This window comes from Elaeis guineensis, chromosome 1 (genome assembly GCF_000442705.2).
Source record: "Elaeis guineensis isolate ETL-2024a chromosome 1, EG11, whole genome shotgun sequence".
Lineage (NCBI taxonomy): Eukaryota > Viridiplantae > Streptophyta > Magnoliopsida > Arecales > Arecaceae > Elaeis > Elaeis guineensis.
Genome location: NC_025993.2, coordinates 105764503 through 105782942, shown reverse-complemented (window position 1 = coordinate 105782942; position 18440 = coordinate 105764503). Strand labels below are relative to the sequence as shown.

Sequence of the window (18440 nt, the reverse complement as noted above, 5' to 3'; positions counted from 1 at the left end):
TGTTTGCATGGGCATGACTCCACCAACTCAGGTGTTGAAGCATCCAATAGCAGCACAAGGAGTAATACCATCCGACATCTCTAATCGAGAATAATGAATCCAAGGGACACGAAAACCTTAACCTAGAAATGGATCACGTACCCAACTTTCAGGTTTGCTGTCCTTTCCCCCTCTTCTCTTTTTAGTAAGAAAGGCCCACATCTTCAAATTTGCACAAGGAGAAGCGCAGAGGGGTGAAGCAAAAAGAAATGGATGCATTGATTTGATGCCCAAATGAAGAGGCAACTGTGATGAGGCTGGCATTTAGTGGTGCCATGGCGGTGCGTTGGATGTATTGGAGAGGGGAGTAAAGGGGTGACGAGGATGAGAGGGAGGTGAGAGAGTAGAAATAAATTGGTATTTATCACCTGACGTAATCCCACAATTATTATCAACCGTCTCGCTTACTCTGCATTAAATGGATTTTTATGGTATTTCAAGCCAAACTCGTCTTCCATCTCAATGACTCTTAACCACCCATACCCATCCCTCCTAAGCTCCCCTACTTTGGTATCTTCAAGTCCAAATAAATACATGGAACGACTCTTTACAAATTGACGAAAATGCCCTTCACCGTAATTGAAGATTCTTTGCCCCCTAAGATTCGCGGGTTTGCCTGGTGGCGTTTCATCCTCAAAATAGCATTATTTATTGTGAAGCGACTAATACTATGGATTAGGTGGTCGCTCTTGTGAAGGGATTTTGTAGATGGATATGATGGTCATTCCAGTGCCGTTATGTATCATCTTTTTTTTCTAATTCTGTATTTATATTAAACTACTATGAGTTCTCCAGCTTATCAAAAAAAAAAAAAAAAAATCCATTCCTCTACTGCTAGACGTTTCTATATCTATTCCAAGTATCAATATGAATGAATAAAAGAGCTAATTTCAAGTGTATAACGCATCAACCGATTCGAGAAAATATTAGACAGGAAGAACTAAGTATCCGTTAATGATTCTAGAATTAACTCGAGCTCCTCATGATTGGCCCGTTTTACATTGTCTTCAGCAAAAGAGGAGCGCGAAAAACAGAGTAGGAAACTATGTTAAAAAAACTAGACCAGTAGAAGCAAAGCAGACATTAGAGCGATATACGAAACTAGCCAGACTAAGAAGCAAAAGAAGTAGGAAAGAAAACCTATGATTTAGAGAGAGAGGATATGCTAATAGTAATAGCAACTGTCTTTAGGTCTTTCTGATCTTCTTGCTAATATTGTTGTTGCCGCCGTCGGTGGTGGTGGTGGTGGCGGCGCGGAGGAAGTCGAGGAGGACGGCATTCTTGCACTTGGGGCATTTGGGGTCCTCCTGGGAGAGCATGACGTACATGAGGCAGCGGGTGCAGCCTGCGAGCACCATGGTCGTCGCCTCTGGGCTGTTGGAGCCCGACGACACGCACGAGCTTGGTGGAGACAACGACGCCAAGGACTCCTCCTCCTCTGCTCCCAACCTTCTCGAAGTCGTCCGCAGGGACAAGTTCAGCTTCAGCTCCAGCTTCGGGCTCTTGCCATTGTTGCGTCTCATTGCTGCCCTCCTGCACAAGATCTTTCCTGTCTCAATACCAAAACAATAGAAATCAGTATAGCCAAGGCCATCTAGCACCATTGGATTACTATCAGTTAGAATTAATAGTTGCTACGAGAGGGAGAGGGAGAGGGAGGAAGAAACTAGAGGTCAAGGCACCTCCAACTCAGTGGCTGTGGCCAAGAGAAGAACGTCCACCACTGCAACGATGCTGTTGGTTTGGTTGTGGGGAGCCTCCAATGCCATTATATAGGAGGATTGAAAGAAGTGGTCAATGGTTTTCTTTATTACAAGCAGAACAGATAATTTAATTCTTCTCTCTCTCTCTCTCTCTCTCTCTCTCTCTCTGACACGCCATTCTGTTTTGTTTTTGTTATTCTTCTCTTGTTTTTCTTAGTTGGTATCCAGGAGGAGGGAAGGGAGAGGATGGTGGAATTGAATAGAATTGAAGGATTGTGTGGAAGAGGAGTACAATATTGAGGCCTGGAAATGAATTAATGGTGGAAAAAAAACCGAGGGGGTTTGCCGTGTAGGTGTGGGGGAGAGGGAGAGGATTGAGAAGAAAAAAAAAAAATGCAGTAAATATTGCGACTACAGAGAGCAACACAGCTTCATTTATTGCAAGTTTAGTCGGTGAATAAGCAAAGATTTCTGCAAGCATGCATACAAAAAAATATTTTATATATATATATATATAACAATATGCACAAGTATAAAAAAATATATATATTTTTTAAACACAGTTGGAGGTTTAATTGCCTATTTAATTCCGAACAGATACATGAGGATTTTCTAAATCGTTGCAATGAATACAAGCGGCATTGGAGGAATTTGAGAAAATTAGCTGGATTATCACGAAAATTTGGAGGAATAACGCACACGCAGTGCATTAATGTGAGTGAGATGTTTTACTAAACGAGTTGGTTCTGTAAATAAATAAAAACAATGAAAGAAACAGAGTTAGACCCGAATCTTGGTCGTTAACTTGTTGTAATTTTTGAATTATGATCTAAATGATGCTGACCATTGTGTTATTTTTACGAAAATCTTATGTCTATATTTTTGCATTGCATTAAATGGCCAGCAAATTCCGTTTCTTTCATGCTATAAAAGATAATTTCCACTGTAATGAGAAAACGATTAGTTGGATTACTGGTATTAGTCATTTTCTCTTTATATGAGTGTCTTTTTATAGTTGATCATTTCAAAGCTTTTCAATAATTTCTAATTCAACGTCCTGCAATGTGATTTATTGTTGCAATGGCTCCAAGGCATCGAAGCTAACAAAGTAAATGGAATTGAATGTATCACCAGTTATCTTAATGAATGGGTCTTAAATATTTATATACAACTTTAAGCAAATGGGTCTTTATTTCCAATTTAACGAAAGATACCAGACGTGTAGCTTTATAACTCATTTGTTTTCCATATTGACCGATATGGTGACACATTATTATTAACATCATTATGATGCATTCGAAGGCTATTCAGTCAAAAGGCTGGCCTTGTTACTTAGTATTTGCATTTATCTGGCATTAACCCAAGTCACATATTCCGAGAAAGATTTTCTGAACATCGAGTGTTTCCTCAGCTGAGTATTTTAAGTTTTTTTTTTTTTTTCCTCTCTCTCTCTCTCTCTCTCTTTCTTGAAGCATGTTTTTAAGTTTAAGTTTTTAACTTCCATTCTAGAGAAATATTTTCTTTTCCAGTAATTATCAACTCTCATCCAAGCTCTTTTCCCTTATTTGAGGGACAAAAATTCCTTTCAACCTGATTCTGTCTTGCTTTTCCAATATGTTTACCCATTTACACTTGCATAACAAGTAGAGAATAATTGGCAAACTCTATTCATAGAAGACTAATGCCATTGTGGATGTAAGGGTATCACAATCGATTTAAAAACAAATTCTATTTGTTTACAAAAATGTAGAGACATTAATGCCCTCGTTGATGTCTAGCTGCTGCAATAATGGTTGGCAACTCAATCTGGAGTCAATGTTTGCCAGCTTGAGACTTGGATGATTTCTTTCGTTCGAATTTTCCCATCATCCATCACGATTCCATTTATAACATTTGCTGCAAAGGATAAAAGCAGCATCATGGATTGCACTATGTTTACATCTATTTATGACTCTTGGCTGTCATTACTCAAGCACTACTGCACTAGGTAAGCTAATGAAGGATATTGTTAAGTAATAATGGAATTATTTGTATATAGTTGAATTAGTTGGTATTGGTGCCAAGGCCATGTGCACACTTTTGATATCTTGGCAAGTCCATGGAAGGATCTGAGGAGTTTAATTGGAGGGAAGGAAGGATATAAATGTCTTCGAGGCATTTGTTATAGGAGACTATAAATGCCCTATGAATCATGAACTTTGAAAAGATATATTTATATGAGCATTCATGCAATTGGAGGCGCCCAGCTTTTGGTGAGGAAAGTTTGGTTCATGGCTCCCAAGAGACGAGCCTTTGTTTGTTTGGCTTGTCCCTTGGCCTGACTGATGAGGAACTTTTCTTTTAGCAATTTGGACAAAACCAAATCTTAGGATTGATCCACCTTTGGTAGCTAGAGTCAACTTTATAAGCACACCCATCAGTCGATGCCTTTTAGGCCAAAATCCACTTGAAAAGATGTGATAGTTGACTTGTTTAAATGCTTCCTTAAGTGCATCATAAATTGGTATGAATCAAGTAGACATGCAATAGTGATTTCTATGTCAATTTGTGTATTGTTTAGCCATATGATTTCAATTTTAGTTCATATGTAACAACCCACACGAGTATGCATTTAGTCTCACACTCAATATTTATTGGAGAGATTTTAGATATTTATATAAGACTAAGAAATTCAAATAACATCTCTCAGTGAATCTTCATGGGTGAGATTCTGAGTTGTTACATCATGAAACATAATCTACCCTTATTTGCCCAAAAAGTTTGTAAACATAAATGAAAATCCAAACACCAAAACCATGTACTTCATTTGCATCACAAAATATGCTCATGGTGTCAACAAAATTTACAAGAATTGCCTCATCGGAATTTGAGCACAAAATATCCATTTTTGGAGGTAGGTGCCAAACCAGCTTCTATGGCGGCATCGGCAAAGAAAAATAGTGCCTTGCTTGCTATAATAAGGAAAAAAAATTAAAGATTTGTGGGCAGCTCACAATCCACCCAAAACTACAAGGTGTATAGATTTGAGGTAAAGAGGATTTGAAAAGAGGTATAAATGTGAAACAGAGCAAGGTTAAAGTTAAGTCAGTCTTGCACCCTCTCTTTTTTGGAGGAAAATAGTATATAATTTTCACACTTCAAGTCTACTTGGAAAAAGGTATTTTCTCACTTAAAAGTCATGTGCGAGAACTTTAGGTCAAAAGGTTGACAAAAAGCTAGCTACCAAGGCAATGGGAAAGGAGTAATTATTGGGTAGACTTAGCCTATCATAAATGTTGTAAGACAAAGCCAATGAAAAAAAAAAATGCTATAGCACTATTTTGAACTAGTTAAGCAAGTGTATTAAGATGGCTGTGGTTGCTGTGGACTAAATCTATCCAATAATTCCTCATAGGATGGATGGACTCTCCCTCATTTACATAATGTATTAATGAACAATTTTGATTAGCTAGGGATACCATCAATACGTCTTTCTTGCAAGGCACAACTCTATGAAGAGACCTAGTAAGAAACCACACACAAACTCCTTTAAATCATGCTTAGTACTCGGCTACATGTTTGTATTTGTGCGAGCAACTGTTGCCATTGGCTGGAGAGGATAAAAGACATGGTTTAAATGTGCTAACATTCATATGGTCTTAATTGGTTGGATATAAGAACAAAAAATCCAGTGCAAAATAAGATTTCTCAAAGTACATTTACCAGATCAAGCGGTGAAAGGGAATTAACCGTCGAGACCGGTCCTTAAAGATGGCCGGCCACATGCATGCATGGGTTAGGTCAGGTCAGGACTGGAAACCACCAAACTCAGCTAGATCTTGCCTAGGTCTAGACTATGGACCATGGTCCCTAATTCTGACCCATATTCTCATCGTACTAGATATTTAGGGACAAAACGAAACGGTTAAGCCTTGACTCACCACCTAGGAATTTATGTTGGTCGAGTTAATGGACCCATGTGGGTCAAACCCCAGTGCGAGTTAAAATCCATCCCTCTCACTAAATTGTCACCTTATTGGTGATTAGTGAGAAATAAAAGACTCCCTCTTAGGATTTCATGAAATAGAACCCAGACCGGACCATGTTGGTCAAAAAGATCCAGGCTTAGCCTCTTAGTCACAATGACCGGCGAGATCGGAAAGGAAACTCAAGTCAAGTTCACCAAGTGATGGATCGAATCTAGTTGATTAATTTGATTAGACTCGAACCCAAAGGTAACCTGGCCTTTCGGGTCTAGAAAACCAGCAAACCACATTGACACTGAAATGAGCCAACAAAATCTAATTAAAATAGTTCAGGTTTTCCGTCTTATTATCTCAACCCCAAATCGACCTAAAATGAGAGCCAACCTAAACCCACCAAGTGATGGGTTGAATCTAGGTGTTACGGATCCGATCCAATTTGGGTCAAGCTGCAGCCCAGGGAGGTCATGGTGTGCTGCAGGGCATTGATGCCACAGCCAAGCTTCCATGGGCATACGTCATAAGAAATGAACGCCCATTAAAGAACATTGAAGGCCTTCTTTCATTTCAACCTCTACGGAGGAGAAGTTTATGTGCTCGGGCGCCCCTCTCTCTACTTTTATGATCAGCATCACATCAGTAAATCTTGCCCCAGTTTCCCATGAGTTCTATCAATGCGCATTGATTCCCAAAGTAGCAAGATAACCATTTGTAGACCATAAAGTTCCTTTGACTAACATCATAAGGCTATCAATTTCAAAGACTATGGTCACATCACGGTTACAAGCGTGCATAACATTCATCCAGTGGAATTTCCTGTTCAAGTGTATCCATATCAAACAGTTTGTTGTGCAAGTCCTCATGGAAGTCTATTTTGAGGAATTCCCTCATCCATCGGAACGTTCATCTTCAGACCTAATTGCTTGACCTTTTTATGTCTGGAACTTCCAATCCCTTGGTTGCGATGTACACGCTACCCTGCCAATATGACAGGCTACCTGAAGTCACCATTGCTCTCCGGATTAGGAAAACCTGTGACGGGCTTTCAAGGCCGGATAAATGTTGCTGAAGGCCTTTCTTTGACCACAAAAAAGTTTTGGAAGGCCCGTCAGTCACTTAAATCGGGTTGTCATTTCATTTATATAGAGAAGCACATTAAGACATTAGTCCAGAGCAAGATCTGCACATGTTGTTCAAAAAATGAAAAATAAAAAAAAAAAAAAAAATTTACAAAAATCCCATTGAGATTTATGTCTATACATAAACATAATTAAGCTAAAACCTTAGCAAAACCTTTTATCTAATACGAAATGAACCATTGAAATTACCTTTGGAAGAAGAGGAGGATGCACGCATTTATCATTTATGTCACTTGAGTTTATTTTGATCATTTCTCAGATTACTTTTTTTCTGACATGCTATTTTGAGTCCTATTTAAAATTGCGTTCCATTAAGTGGCAGATTAGAGTATTGGATTAAAAATAAACCTCTCCTTGAGAGGATAAGCATTAATTTTCCAAACTATTTGGTGTGAGAATAATTTACCTGTAATCTTAGGAAGATTTTTATAATTTATTGTTAAATAAAAAACAAAAATTCATTCTTGCACCGAATAGAGAGAAAGAGCGAAATCTTTGATCCATCAAGAGATGAAGTAATTTCTTGGCTTGTTCATTGTCTGTGGGAGCTAAAATAGTCTGTGAGCGCTTGACAGAACATAGTGAGAAGAAAGAGGGCAGCAACCATCACACAGCAGCAGATGCTAACGTGTCATGGTTGGAATTGGAATAAATACATTAGTTGGCATCACGGGAGGAGCAAGGACAGCCATCCTGGCCGGTCAACAGAGGATTGGACCAATGACTCATGCATGCACACCCATTGCCATGGGTTCTTTTAACAGCGACATGAAAGTAGCACCCAATCAACCTCTTGTGCAAGAGTTTAACGATCTTAGATAGGCCAGGCAACGAGAGGAACTAAACGTTCAAGGAAATGTTAGGAATCCTGTGTATAGCAACATGCAGGATAAGGGAGATTCATAGCATCGACAGAATGTAAATTAGGGTCCACTATGTCTTCAGAAATTGTTTTAGATTGTCTATGATTGAGCAACAATTAAGCAAGGCGAACATGAAACAGATCGGTTTGTTACACAAAAGTTGCTACGTGTCCACAAGTTCCAAAATCAGAGGCAGACGACCGCAAGATCCGCGCGCTCAATGATGCAGAAACATTCTATGGGCTGATTTCCATGCTGTAGGGCTATCGTCAGCTAGGATTTGGAGGCCCGATCTCAATAGAAGTCCAATATTTCGAGTCCTATTGATGTTTAACCAATTAGTCACATCACACAGCACTTTGTGATACAGATCCGTAAATAGCAACCAGAGCCCAAAAGGCCGAAACCTTTCTGATTGGTTAGACATGGTTTAGATATTAATTTTTTGAGATCTCGATGGTACCCAACATCGGTTGGTTGCCATTTTTATTTCAAGGATAATTACTTACCAATTACTTGTAAAAGAAGTCCAAAAGAGTCTATAAAAGGCTTAGTTTGGGGCCGGATGAAAACAGTTAAAGTGTATTGTTTTGAAAGAACGAAAGGCTTTGGCCAAGTTCGGCCCTTCTGTCTCCCACACTCCCTCTCTCAATTCCTTCTGTCATCGTTGATTTCAAGTATTCCTTGTTTTGCTCTTCGGAACCACACTTTACTCTTGTTTTCTACATAAATACAAATCCATCATCAGAAATTTTTTTATGGAACTAGTATAAGCCACAGCCAACGGACAAGTTTCCTTTAAAAGCTTGCCCTTCAGACCTAAAATCTCACCTAAAAATCTTAAACAGAAGATTTCTGGCCTTCTTTAATCAAATAATCGCAAAAAAAATAGTTTTTGCGCTGATTTCTTTATCAGGCCAGCAAAGTGATTACTTGATTCACAACCTAGTTTTTCCAAGCCCTTCATGCCTACCTACACAAAAGCAGGCCCCTGTGACCTATCCACCATGTGCAAACACGTCTAGAAGAGGGATCATAGGAAGATGCACTAAATTGAATAAAGTCCGATGCCAGAAACTCAGCCTCCTAGACATGAGCTAATGCCTTCCATTGTACAAGAACTTCTAATATCAAAATCTCTAATCTTCATGTCAAAATGTCAAACTTTCTATAAGAAAACATGTTATATGTGAAGAAACAGTCAAACTCTCTCTATAGTAGCAGGTAAAGACAGAGAACGTTCCCTGTGAGGTGAAGTAGAACATCTGGCAGGTTCAAGATGATTTAAACAAGTTGACCAGTACACAACTGGATATGTCAGATAATAGCATCATATTTTCAGTGCTTAACAAGACTGACAACTTGTGGTAGCAATTATTCGCAAAGAATCATTTTATACAATCTAAAGAAACTTAAAATAGTCAAGTTTCTATTAGTAAGAAAATTCTCTTCCAACACAATGTAAAATCATGGAACATTTTTCATGCTAGAACTGCCATGAAAAATGGAACATAGTGTACAAGGTTAACATACATGTAAGATTAATAAGACTGAGAATCCCTAGTAATGACTGTGAACAAGGAATCATTTCATAAGCATCTAAAATAACTAAGCTGATACATTGAGAAGTAAAACAGACCATCTTCCAACAGAATGCAAAACCATTAAACATTTTTCATGCCAGAATTGTCACGGAAATGGATGTCAAGGGTAAAAGGTTTTTTTTTTGTACTAAAGAGTCATTACATTAAATGCAACCATTCATGTCACCAAGGGAAAAAAAAAAAAACAGGTCTTCTTTTTCCAAATTTATGTGATTGGCATTGTATTTAAAAAAAAAAGCAGGTGAATTATCCTTGTCTGAGATACACATCTAGCATGACCAAGTTAATTGCTCCACAACAAAATTTCAAGTTCTAAAAGTCAGCAGTAAAACATAATATATGATTATCACACATAGCACGTGCAAGCATGCAATCATTTTCAAACATCCTAACCAGAAAAACAACATTCCTCAGAAGTGTATAGTATAACCAACTATAGGATTTGAAAAGTATATATATATATATATATATATATATATATATATATATATATATTTGAAAAGACAAGTCCTGGGATAGAAAAGAGGACCAAATAAAATATGATGCAACAGCAGCAATACTAGCACAAGACAACAATGCTACTATGGGGGGAAAAATATAAGCACAGATAAATGAATAGTGAATGTCTGGAAGGATATTCGAAGGACATGCATGAAGCAATATTATACACAATCATACCTAGGCAGAAACTGAGGCGCCATTGATGTTGATATAGCTATCTGAACTTCAGATTTTTGCTGTTGATATGAATTATAACAGCCCACATGTTTTTCTCATTGCCGTTGTTACCATCACTGCCATAGAGTACAACAGTAATTGCTAACATCGCTATCACTGTTGCTGCCATCATTATTGTTGCTCAATATATCAAACTAATAGATGATAAATCAGTTCGATAAATGGCACAAAGTGCTGCTAGGGAAACCAAAGACTGGGTGAGGAATTAAAGGTCTGGTATCTAGAGATAATAATGTCAACTGAGAAAATCAATTTTAGAATAACCGAGCATACTGATACAAGGCAATCATTTTAACAGATCTACAAACATGCTGCACAGAGTTACACAGCTCCGCAACCAGCTTCAGTCTTGTTGTGACAAAGGCATCACTTCTTTATTGAACAGGCAAGGATCCAGGTATTGTGCTGTTTTAAATCTGCCTGAACTGTTTCACTACTGAAATAACAGTACATCTGATAAAGATACATCCATGACAGCCAGGTAATTTCAATTAGTTCCAGGCTTCTCAATCTTCCACAATTTGCTGCCTCTCAATCTCATTAACATTTGCTGCCAAAGAATTTCCAGTGCCATTTACTGTATTATTACTGCCGCGGCATTGCAGCAGCAGTTGCTGAAGGCTCTGAACAAGCTCATTCAGCCTCTGAATATTCTTTTCTTGTGAGAGGATTATCTGCAGCAATAGGCGAGATATCCATTGTTTACACAATGTTGGAAATGGTAGTATTAAGAAGAATCTCATGTAAAACTTCAGTATTTATGCATCCATGCACTCATGTAATCATATAGGTGGAAAAAATGTACATGCATACCACTCTACATGATACTTGTTCTTCACCACACTAAGGTAACAGGTAGAATTCACGTGAGAGCCAGTAAGTGGCATGCTACATATGTGTATTTCTAGTATTTAGGCAAAACCTCATACCATGTTGTGCGAGAGACAACATATCCTCCAGTTGCCAACATAGTACGATGGAATTTAGGGGTGACAAACTAGCAATGGATCAAGATGTGTCAAATCAATCTTCAACAACTAAAAGTTTAAAACAAAAGCAGGCCTACACCAAACCTGACACAACCCAATCAGCTAGTAGGTCAGAAATGTCTCATAAACAGTAACTAGCAAGTTAACTTCACGATTTGTAGACAACCATTTTGGCTGGATGAGACGAGAAAATGGATGAGGAGGAAACCTAGTAGGGCAGCATGAAGGTGATAGGCTGCAAGCCTCCAGCAGCTAGGTAGCAGGCTGCAGGGGTGTAGGGAAGTGTGGTGTCGAAGGTGAGGGACATGAAAAAAAATGCAAAGAGACAAGGATAATTGAAAAGTAGAGAAGGAAAGGGATTATGAGAACTGGAGGAGGGAAATTGTCAAATAAGTCCAGACAGACGTAAAGGCCTAAGGGTGAGGTGGCGGTTGAAAAAACAGATTGATTTGGTTTGGGTTGACAAGTCAGTTCTAAAACAAAAAATGTTAGTGATAATAGGTTGTCTAGGTTATATCACCCCTCGCCTAAACCTGACCAATATTGCTTGACAAAGCCAAAACTAGCTTGGGTCCATATTTAATTTAAGTGTAGGCCACCCTAGTTCAAGTTTTACCAACAGAGCCCAAACTCAATTCAGCTTAGCTCAGGCTTGGAGGATTCAATAGAAAGAAAAGGTAAAAGTCACCACAACAATTACCTTGGAGCAAAGCTGATGTATGGTAAAGCTCTAAGGCAAGATCTATGACATGAAGGCCAAGCTGCAGGGACTAGAAGCATAAGCTGCGCTATCAATGTGAGATCAAAATGGTTAGAAACACCATAGCAGTGGGGAGAAAGGTGAAAAAGCAGTGAGGAAGAGACAGGCAAGCTAAGAAGAGGTAATCTAGGTAAAGAATACATATGTAAAATGTATATATACACATAGAAATACATATTTATATGTATATACATACACACACACACATGTATAAATATGTGTGTGTGCACGCGCATAATATATATCACAGTACATACAAAATGTTATTTTTCATTATATAATTATAATTGATAATGAGGTATTGATGAAGCCAAGGGAACCATGACCATCTTAAATCAAGTCTGGGCTCAAAAAGATGTGCTTGACTAAGATGGAAAACTGAACTTGCTAAGCCTTAGCTTGACTTGAAGAGTGTCAAGCCAACCTAAGCATCCTGCAAGTGCCAAATGTATTTACCATATCAGATCACAGCATACGAAATAAGCATCAAGCTGTAATACAAATAATATGGATTGTCTGTCATATAATCAACCAAATCATTGGAGCGCATTCAAATATTATTTTCTCCTTTCCTTAACCTCACTAGACTCTTAAAACTTAGGTCTTTCTTGTTGTTTATTTATTCTGATGTAATGCTAACCCATGCTAGTTTATTTATTAGATTGCTTTAATGTTAAATGCAATGTATATCCAAGACCAAATTGTCAAAAATCAGCAAGCATTTCTGTGAAAACATAGAACACAAGATTTATTGAAATAGGACAAGAATAATGGTTAAATATATAGAACATATATACTTCTTAACAGGAAGCAAAAAAAAATGCAGTTGGATTTGAAAAAAAGAAGAAGAAAAAAAAAACCTAGTCCATGTTAGTAAACAGTAAGCCAATTCTGTAGCTTTTGGTATATTGCATCTTCATGTGGCATCAAGTACTGAGCTTTAGCAAAGGAACCAATAATGTGCTAGCCCACAGGTTATAGGCTGGATACATGGTACTTCAATTGTGAAGTTATAAACCATTAAACACATCTTGGTCTAGCCCTATTAATTTCCTTTTGAAAGTCAGATTCATTTACCAACAACAATTCCAATTTAAGGTACAAATGTGCAGCCAGAATATCCTCAAATTGATGTTGGTGAGGAATGACCATTTTCTACAGCAACAAGCTCAGTAAGTTGTATAATATATCAAAAGAAAAAAGGTGCTTCGTGCCTCCAAAATAATCAAATAATAGGATGTCAAGAAAGCTCAATATCCTCAATATGCATATGACTTTAAAAAGTATGTTAAACCAACAGAAACTCATCATCTTCAAAACCATGATTGTCTCTGTGCAACCATAAAGCTAAAGAGTCACTGCTTTTATTCTGTCAAGCTAGATACTCACAAGCTAACCGGTCAAGATAGATAAATATTCCAAACAAACTAGTTCTCCTGATTCAATAGAAAATCACTATTTTATTCGTGGACTTATGCATCCCATCTACAATATCTACTGTTTAACAATAAATGATATAATCCACAACCACAAGCTTAGTTCAAATATCACAGATCACTAATTTCATTTTTTATAATGATGAGTAAAAAAAAAAATTCATAACTAAGTTCCAATATGTGTTCACCAGATATATTGTCCTAGAAAATACAAGATAATAATGCAGCAATATTTTTATGTTCAGTAGATTTAAAAAAAAAAAAAAAGAAACCATTACTGCGTATTATATTTCAGTTACATAATGACGTGAGAACTGATTCCAGAACAATTTTTTTCAACAAGGTTATCTGCCATTTCTTTGGCAATTTTCTTAGAACTGTACACCAGATTCTGTTTTGCTATTTGCTTTCCTCCTAACAGATCTTAAAGTATTACATCAAATGCAGATTAATGATGGAAATATCAGCAATATTATTTGTCCACCAACATCATTGATGAATGCACAATAAAAATGCACAATTTGCATTTGATAAGCCCTAGCGACAAAAAAAGAGATCCAATCAATTGGCATGGATGAGTCCCCCCCCCCCTCTCTCTCTCTCTCTCACGTTCAAGGCAAGTTCTTCATATGCAAGATGAAGTAGCAATGGAGGGAGAAGGTGATTCCAAAATAAATCTTTTCAACAAGGATAATGTACCATTTCTTGGCAGTTTTCTAGGCTGCAGATTCAGTTGTTCTGCATTTTCCAACTAGCAGATCTTCAAGTATCACATAAAGGCAGATTAATGATGGATATGTTAAGAATATAGCTATTTGCCTCCCAACATAATTGACCAGTAGCATGCACATATAAATGTGCACATCTTTTATTTGGTAAATCCTGGCTAAAAAAAAAAAATGCAAGCAAGCTACTTGTACAGATGTGTTTTCCCTCCTTTTTTTTGTTTTTTATTCCCTTCTAATAATGTGAATTCTTCATATGCTGTATCAAGCAGCAACAAAGCATTTAATTCTTTACCATTCTTTCACATTGGAATTTTAGTTTACTAGCACCTATTTATATGGGAGTATTTTGCATGTGCAAGAGCAAAAACAACACATATCAAGAAGGTAGGCTCAGATTTTCAATACACATTTTCACATCTGTCTACTCAAACATTTTTTTGAGAGGATAAAAAAGCAGCACATGTGAGAAGAATAACACAGCTAAAATTCGACCTGATTCTTGTCCATCGAAAACACATGAAGAGATATCCATGTCAGAAACTACTTTGTTTATGATGATCTACGATGCTCAAAATGCCTAAAAGCTAAAATGCAAGCATTCTAAAATTTTCTTACATAACTATCAAGTGGATGCAAAAATTTAAGGTGATGGTAGCAGATGGGAAATAGGGACTCAACATCTATGTGATGACTCCCTTGACTGACAGGTGAGTCGAAGGAGGTACCACAACACAAACCTTTGCATCCATGATTCCACCCTACATACAGGTGGGAAATGATTTCATCCCTCCATACCATACCATACCATACCAAGCAAGTTATCTAATAGACCACCAGCCATGCTTTTAATTATTGACAAATGCAGGGCATTGTCAAATGGTAAAACAACAACAAGAAGACCACATACATTGTTTTTCCTTAGAAGCTGTATGCAGACAAACATTTGCCTCATTGTTCCTTGCAAATGCCACTCTGAAGTTATAAGAATGAATGATGGAACAGAGATTAAAAAAGAAGGAACGACTGAAAGAAAGGTAATAATATCAGATACCAATTTGGTTTATGCCCAAGAAGGTGAACAACTGAGGCTATCTTCTTACTTGAAAATTTTATAGAAAGAGATGAACAACAAAGAAGGAGTTTACAAATCGCTTTCATCAACTTGAAGGAAGCTTATAATAGTTTAATAAGAAAATTTATTTGATGGGCTTATATATTGAAATTTGAAGAAATGCACCTTATGTGGTTATAACCTATAAGTATTAGGAATAGTAGTAGCATTGTAATTCGTAAACCTTTTCCAATCACCACATGTTTACACCGAGAATCAGCATTGAACCCATTTTATTATACACAAATCATAAATAAACTTACTGTTAACATTCAGAAGAACATATCATAGCATATGCCAGTCTCGATTGATGAGAAGAGGACAAGATTACATGCTGAATTGATTTTGTACAGGAAGGCTCTGAAGCATAAGGTCTTTTTAGAAAAAATCAACAAAGTAGGACAAGGTATATAAAATGAAGTGTCAGCAAAAATACAAATAAATATAAGGTCTCTACCAAGATCGGACAACAGATACCAAAGAGTGATTGGTTTCTTTAGCTAGAATCTATTGTATAAAAGAACACAGAGATAGAGTTGCACACATATAACAAAATTAGAACTACATGGATGAAGTGGAGATGCACTTCTATGGTGTTTTTGACCAAAATATGCCTTGCTGGTCTTTTTTTTTTAAAAAAAAAAAAAGAAGAAGAAAAGTTCTCTTAAATGCCAGTTAGGCATGTGAAATTTTGCATTGCTCAAAATATTAGGAAATGAAGAGGACTAAAAAACAAGTTTAGTCTGACAAAAATGATTGACTTCAAGTGGATGTGGGGTAAAACTAGGAAGAAAAGAGTGAAGAAGGAGTATTTTTAGGAGCTTTAGACGTTGCACCAATTAATAATAGAGTGATGGAGAATTGACTGAGCTGGTAGAGGCTTCTACAGTGAAGATCTGAGAATGCTTTGGTACAGACGTACTCAATTTGACGTCAAAAGTTTTAGGACCAGGGAAAGACATAAGGTAACAAAAATCTAAGTTCTGAGAAAGGATTAATAGAATTTTGAATTTTTTTTAAAAAAGAAAAAGATATGGACTTCAATAGGAACCTCGGCCAAATTGGGATTATTTAAGCTGAGCCACATAGTTTGGTTGAGGCTTGACAACTATGGTTATGGTCTATCCAAAGTTTATGTAGCTTACTCAAATATACAAAAAATTGATTTTATTTTTGATTTTGATGGTTCAAAATATAGAGGCTAACCCTGCCTAGGGATAGGTGATGAAATGAAGACTTACTTTTTCTTTGACAATTTCTTCTCTGCTTGATATATGTTGCTGCTTCTGAGAAATACTTCGACTTGCTTCTATTTCATTCGCAAGTTGTGCTTTCCATTCAAATTGTGACGTGATTATAAGTATCACCAGCAGAAAAACGAGTACCACAGGTCTTGACATCATTCTAAACAATTATGAAAAAACCTGCCAACAAAGAAACCATTAGCATAAAGACTACAACTAACAAAGAAATCGCTAAACTACATAGCAAAGAAGAGAAAAAAACAGCCCAATTATGTTTTTCCAACAACTTGGCATTTAATTCTTGAAAACATCAAAGAAAAGATTATAATTTTAATTCAGTTACAAAGCGCGGATGGTTTGAGCTAGTAAAAACCTAAAACATGGATCAACTTTTCCAACAGTCACTAGCCAACCTATCGACTACCTAATTTGAGTCTCGGAATCTTGATCAGATGCCTGAGGCTGAAAACCCTAATCAGAAAACAGATTGAATTTACCAAGCTTCCATCAGTAACCATGCTCCAATAGATTCACTGATGTCCTTGCACACAAGAAGGCAAACCTTGTTTATTTTTTGAACCAGAAAACCGAATCCTAGAAATCACAACAGGTACAGTTGACTACCTGTCTACATGAAAAATTTGCCCCAAATTGGCACCCAACCCACAATACCCTACATTTCCGGGCTACATCGTGTCCCAAGCAGCAAGGAATCCTGCCAATGAAAGCAGCGAAACCGGTAATCCTTTCCACCCTAGTTCTTCTTTGCCTTGATCAACTAAAACAAACCCCGGGAGAACTTCAAAAAACCCTACAAATTCCAAGAAGAAGGGGAATCGAGAAATCTGACGGTTGAATTACAAGGAACGAGCAAACACAAAAGATCGCAGAGAAAAGGATCAAAATTTAGGGCGAAAAACTCACCAGACATTCCGTCGGAAGGCCAGATTTCTCTTCCTCGATCGAGAACTAGGGTTTGGGCGGGAGGAGAGAGAGAGGAGGATAACGATTTGGATTTGGACTGATGGACGAACTCGATGCGACTCTACGGGATGTCGGTCTGAAAGATGAGAGAGTGCGCTCGGTTTTGGTTTCCCCGAATAGAGACCGGACGGGGGCTCTTCTTACGGCAGTACGAAAAGTGCAGGACGGCCGTTGGTTTGAGATCGTGTGGCTTCCAGTACCCACACCGATGGCCCCTCGAGTTAAAAAGCAAGCAAGCAAGCGATGCCGGTGATCCTCTTGATCTGTTTGTTTTTGGCAGGTCTACTAGTTGTGCAGTCCAGATTATTTATTGCTTCCCATCTACTCCCATTTAGACAACAGCTTTTTTCGGTAAGAAAGCGGAAGCGGAAGCTTCGTTAAGCAAGCAAATAATAACGACGCGGTTGGTTCGTGACAGAACTTTTCTATCTCAAAATATTATTTTTAAAAAATTTATTTTTTAAAATATTATATTATAGAAATAATTTTGATATATTTTGATTGATCATAAAAAATTAATTTATTAAATCAAATATCTATTTTTTAAAAAAATTTATATAAAATATTTTTTATATTTTTTATGGATATAAGATCATACATTTTTTATTCCTAAATTTTACAAAAATATTAATATAATATTAATATTAATATTAATATAATCTAATATCTAATATATATATATATTATAAAGTAGAAATTAAGAAAAAATTTCTTAGCATTTGAGATTATTCATGTAAGCAATTTTTTCTATGCCATGTATCCTTTTACTTAACAATCTTTCAAGCATTAAATTCAAATCTTGAATTAATAAAAAATTATATTATATCTTATTTATATAAATTAAATTATGTTATTAGTGTATGGTATTATTGTATTCTTATAATTAAAATTTATTTATATAAATAATTGAGAATATAAAATGATACTAAAAATTTGAATAAATATTATTTTATTATTTATATATAATTTTTTTCAATATGATCAGACCTAGAACCCATGCGCAATGCATGAGCTCAAAACTAGTTTTAATATAATATAATATAATTTTAGATTATAACTATTGTGTTAAGGCTCCGAAGTGAGCTGATGTGATGATGGAGGCATGTTTGACGGGATATCGAGAAATCGTAGGAAACTTGC

General features: G+C 36.7%; 1 protein-coding gene across 2 annotated transcripts; it reads right to left on the bottom strand.

Annotated features, from left to right (window-relative positions):
- Positions 1-10269: 10269 nt before the first annotated feature.
- Positions 10270-17567, bottom strand: LOC105038287 (uncharacterized). Of its 2 annotated transcripts, XM_073258461.1 has the most exons (4): positions 17241-17567; positions 16941-17127; positions 16314-16496; positions 10270-10722 (listed from the first exon to the last, which is right to left on the bottom strand). In XM_073258461.1, exons 3-4 carry the CDS (start codon positions 16473-16475, stop codon positions 10555-10557), a joined length of 330 nt encoding a protein of 109 aa, XP_073114562.1. In that variant the 5' UTR covers positions 16476-16496; positions 16941-17127; positions 17241-17567; the 3' UTR covers positions 10270-10554. The 2 variants fall into 2 exon arrangements, with proteins under 2 accessions (XP_073114562.1, XP_073114559.1); XM_073258458.1 differs by lacking the exon at positions 16941-17127 and having other exon boundaries at positions 17241-17561.
- Positions 17568-18440: the final 873 nt, after the last annotated feature.